The following is a 3,149-nucleotide window of genomic DNA, read 5'->3' as shown; positions in this document are numbered from 1 at the left end:
TTTGTTTACCTCTTACGAGCAGCTATAAAAGTGGAGTAAAACTGCAAATTTGGTATTTCCACAGAGCAAGCAATTGAGGCTTCCGGTATATGTTCTGGAGGAAGCTGCGAGTGAGGAAGACCATCACACTTAATTTCGCCAATCATGGCTGCTCAGAAAAGCAGTTTCTATCCATGACCGCGAGACCATGGAAACTGTGATCCAGAATTTCCATTTACCTATTTTGTTTAAGAGATTTTAGAAAAGATCTCCAGCATACCGGAAGTATGGGAGCTATCGGATACGTTTTGCTCTATCGATCGATATGGTATATCGACCAACAAGTGTTCATTTTCAGGATACTTGGTTCACTAAGCAATCGTGAACGTTGAAAGTTATCTATCGATATAGCAGTGGATAAAACGGCTGTCAAACGCGAACAAATTTGTCGAGTAGTTGCTATATCGATAGATATTGCTATCGCGAACGCTAAAAGATGAACCCTATCGATCGATATACTATCCACTGCTATGGACCAGTCGATAGCGAGTTAAAATATCATTTTTAATGATGATACACTAAAAAATCAACACGAATCCACAATAACTAACACCAGTGAGCATCACAATTCCTTATTTCTAGCAAAATCACTGATTTTATTGATTATTTCTTTTCATCTGATTTCATCTGTTTACCAAATGTATCACTTGAGCAGTAAAAAAAGGATACTTGGATCCAGCTGGATGACGATTGTCTTTCATGCGATTTTTACATCCATAGAAAAGTAGCTAATTAGCAGCCAGAAAACTGGTTGCCTTATCGACCGATAGATTTATATCGACCGATACAGAAAAAGCGTACGCGATGCAAAATTCTAGTAGATAACTTTATCGACCGATAAAAATGCATCGATCGATTGGTGAAACCTACTTCGTTCGCGATAGGCATCTATGTTTGTACACACTTTTCCAACCAACTATCACAACAATGGTGGTGCGGAAAATAGTTTTAATCCGACCTCTCTTTTTACTATTCTAGGTTGGGACGGATGCATACGATCCGTAAACACAAAGCCGAACCTAGCTGAATAAGCTGCCAAAGGCTCGTTGGCATGTAGCCGCTGGGTGCAGTATAGTCCGCGCAACACTACTGACTGGCTGTCAAACCTTTATTTAAAGTACTATCCAAAATGGCAGCAACACGACGATTGCAAAAGGTAGGGTTTTAATATTTTTAACTCTCCCGCCGCTACTGACTCGGCATCAAATTTATCTATTTTGTATAAAACAGAACACATATCACCGCGTAGGTTTTGTTGATGTAATAGATTTCGGAGGTGTTATTCATCTTGTCGACTGTTGCGCTCAGGTCCCTTGAATGATACATTATATGAAATAATGAATAGTCGGACGCGGTATTACGAAGAATTTAAGCAATGCCATAAAAAGCATATCTCTTGCAGGAGTTGGCAGACATTCGTGGCTCATCATTGAAAGCATTTCGCGACATAGTGGTGGATGAAGCGAACCTCCTGCTATGGTCTGGCTTGATTGTGCCGGTGAGTATGATCCTGATAAAGTAGTTATGTGTCGAAACAGTGCGTTTCCAATTCCGTGTATAGCAAAGGTATTAGAAGACACACTGCGAGACTCTACCTAGTGGATTTACAATATTGCTGATGTAAAGTTTTATCCATCTGTTGCCGAATTCGAACTTAGAGAACGGCTGTGGTTTTATGGTTTTTTTTATGATATCACTTGTAATATTCTTTTTAAGGATAACGTTCCGTACAATAAAGGGGCGTTCAGGATCGAAATCAACTTTCCTGCTGAATATCCATTTAAGCCGCCAAAAATTTCATTCAAAACGAAAATATACCATCCAAATATCGATGAGAAGGGTCAGGTTTGTTTACCAATCATCAGCGCTGAAAACTGGAAACCTGCCACCAAAACGGACCAGGGTATGTAATAAGCGGGGCATTGCGTGTTTATGACTTTCAATTGTTTGTTTTCTCATTTTTAGTTATTCAGGCGTTAATAGAACTCGTAAACGATCCGGAGCCCGAGCATCCATTAAGAGCAGATCTTGCCGAAGAGTTCTTGAAGGACCGTAAAAAGTTTATAAAGAATGCGGAAGAACACACCCGGAAGCATAGTGAGAAGCGGCCGGAGTAGTTTTCATTTTGTTTTTTTACTGCTGATGTACTCAATTGTACATTGACGTTGATGTTGATCAAAGAAAATGCTTATGTGCGTTATATAACTATCAACATATTTCAATAAGTTACTTCACCGTTCTTTAAATCAATTATACGTTCGCAAATGAATTATTCGGAGTAAGTCAAACTGCAAAACAAAGAAAAGAGCGACAAACGAATGTCACAGCTAATAAAAATCGAATAGATCAATATTTATTTAACTAATTTCATTTTTTGTGGCCTTATTTGTTCCAAACAAATGCATGCAATCGATCTATGGTTCCAAAACGTTCCAGTTTTAGTTCTAAACCAAACCGAATGAAATTGTTAAATCCTAACGTGGTTACTTTTCTCCAGATCTATTATATGCATAGTATAGCATAACAAATGGAAGAGTTCGACTAAGTGGTAGACTATTTTCATCGCAGTTGTACAAATAAAGTAAGAATCCAAATGTTGGTTCGAAAATCTATATAGAAAAGCTATCGGTCATAGTTGATGGAGCGTCTAAGTTGACATTTTGAAACTAAATGATTTTTTTGTGAGTTTTGTGTAGCTGAGGCTTTTCAAAGTTGAATTTCTATTTCCGTGCCGATTTCTATTCTTTTTTGAGGAAGAAATGTATTTGTCAAACGCGTTTGGCTGTAACCGCGTGACCAAATTAGGCGTACCATACCAAAAACTTGGTACGGTCGAGCTCCAGAGTACAATACCAAATGCAACCCAGCACTTCTGGGTTGGCTGACGATGGTGTGCTCGAAAGAGCTCGATGAAGTGCTCGACTTTTCATATTGGTAAGAACGGAAGGTAAGAATATTTTAGAATCATGATGGAGTTTAAAACTGTTATTATTATTTTTCCGTACCATAATATTGTTGAAACATGACAACTTTACTCCATGGATGAAAATAATGCGCTGCAACTGTCGTTACAACCAGGCGTTAACAAACAAAAATACTCGTTCTCTTTT

General features: G+C 38.3%; 1 protein-coding gene across 1 annotated transcript; it reads left to right on the top strand.

Moving 5' to 3' along the window:
- Positions 1-1,113: 1,113 nt before the first annotated feature.
- Positions 1,114-2,391, top strand: LOC131271225 (ubiquitin-conjugating enzyme E2-18 kDa). Its single transcript, XM_058272622.1, has 4 exons — positions 1,114-1,195; positions 1,442-1,537; positions 1,756-1,942; positions 2,005-2,391. Exons 1-4 carry the CDS (start codon positions 1,169-1,171, stop codon positions 2,154-2,156), a joined length of 462 nt encoding a protein of 153 aa, XP_058128605.1. The 5' UTR covers positions 1,114-1,168; the 3' UTR covers positions 2,157-2,391.
- Positions 2,392-3,149: the final 758 nt, after the last annotated feature.

This window comes from Anopheles coustani, unplaced genomic scaffold, assembly GCF_943734705.1.
Source record: "Anopheles coustani unplaced genomic scaffold, idAnoCousDA_361_x.2 scaffold_12_ctg1, whole genome shotgun sequence".
NCBI lineage: Eukaryota > Metazoa > Arthropoda > Insecta > Diptera > Culicidae > Anopheles > Anopheles coustani.
This window is presented reverse-complemented; position numbering and strand designations above follow the sequence as displayed.

Excerpts from the sequence above, each read along its gene's own strand:
- LOC131271225 (XM_058272622.1), top strand. The coding sequence starts at position 1,169 with ATGGCAGCAACACGACGATTGCAAAAG. Across the intron at positions 1,538-1,755 it reads GGTCTGGCTTGATTGTGCCG|GATAACGTTCCGTACAATAA; the intron begins GTGAGTATGATC and ends ATTCTTTTTAAG. Across the intron at positions 1,943-2,004 it reads TGCCACCAAAACGGACCAGG|TTATTCAGGCGTTAATAGAA; the intron begins GTATGTAATAAG and ends TCTCATTTTTAG.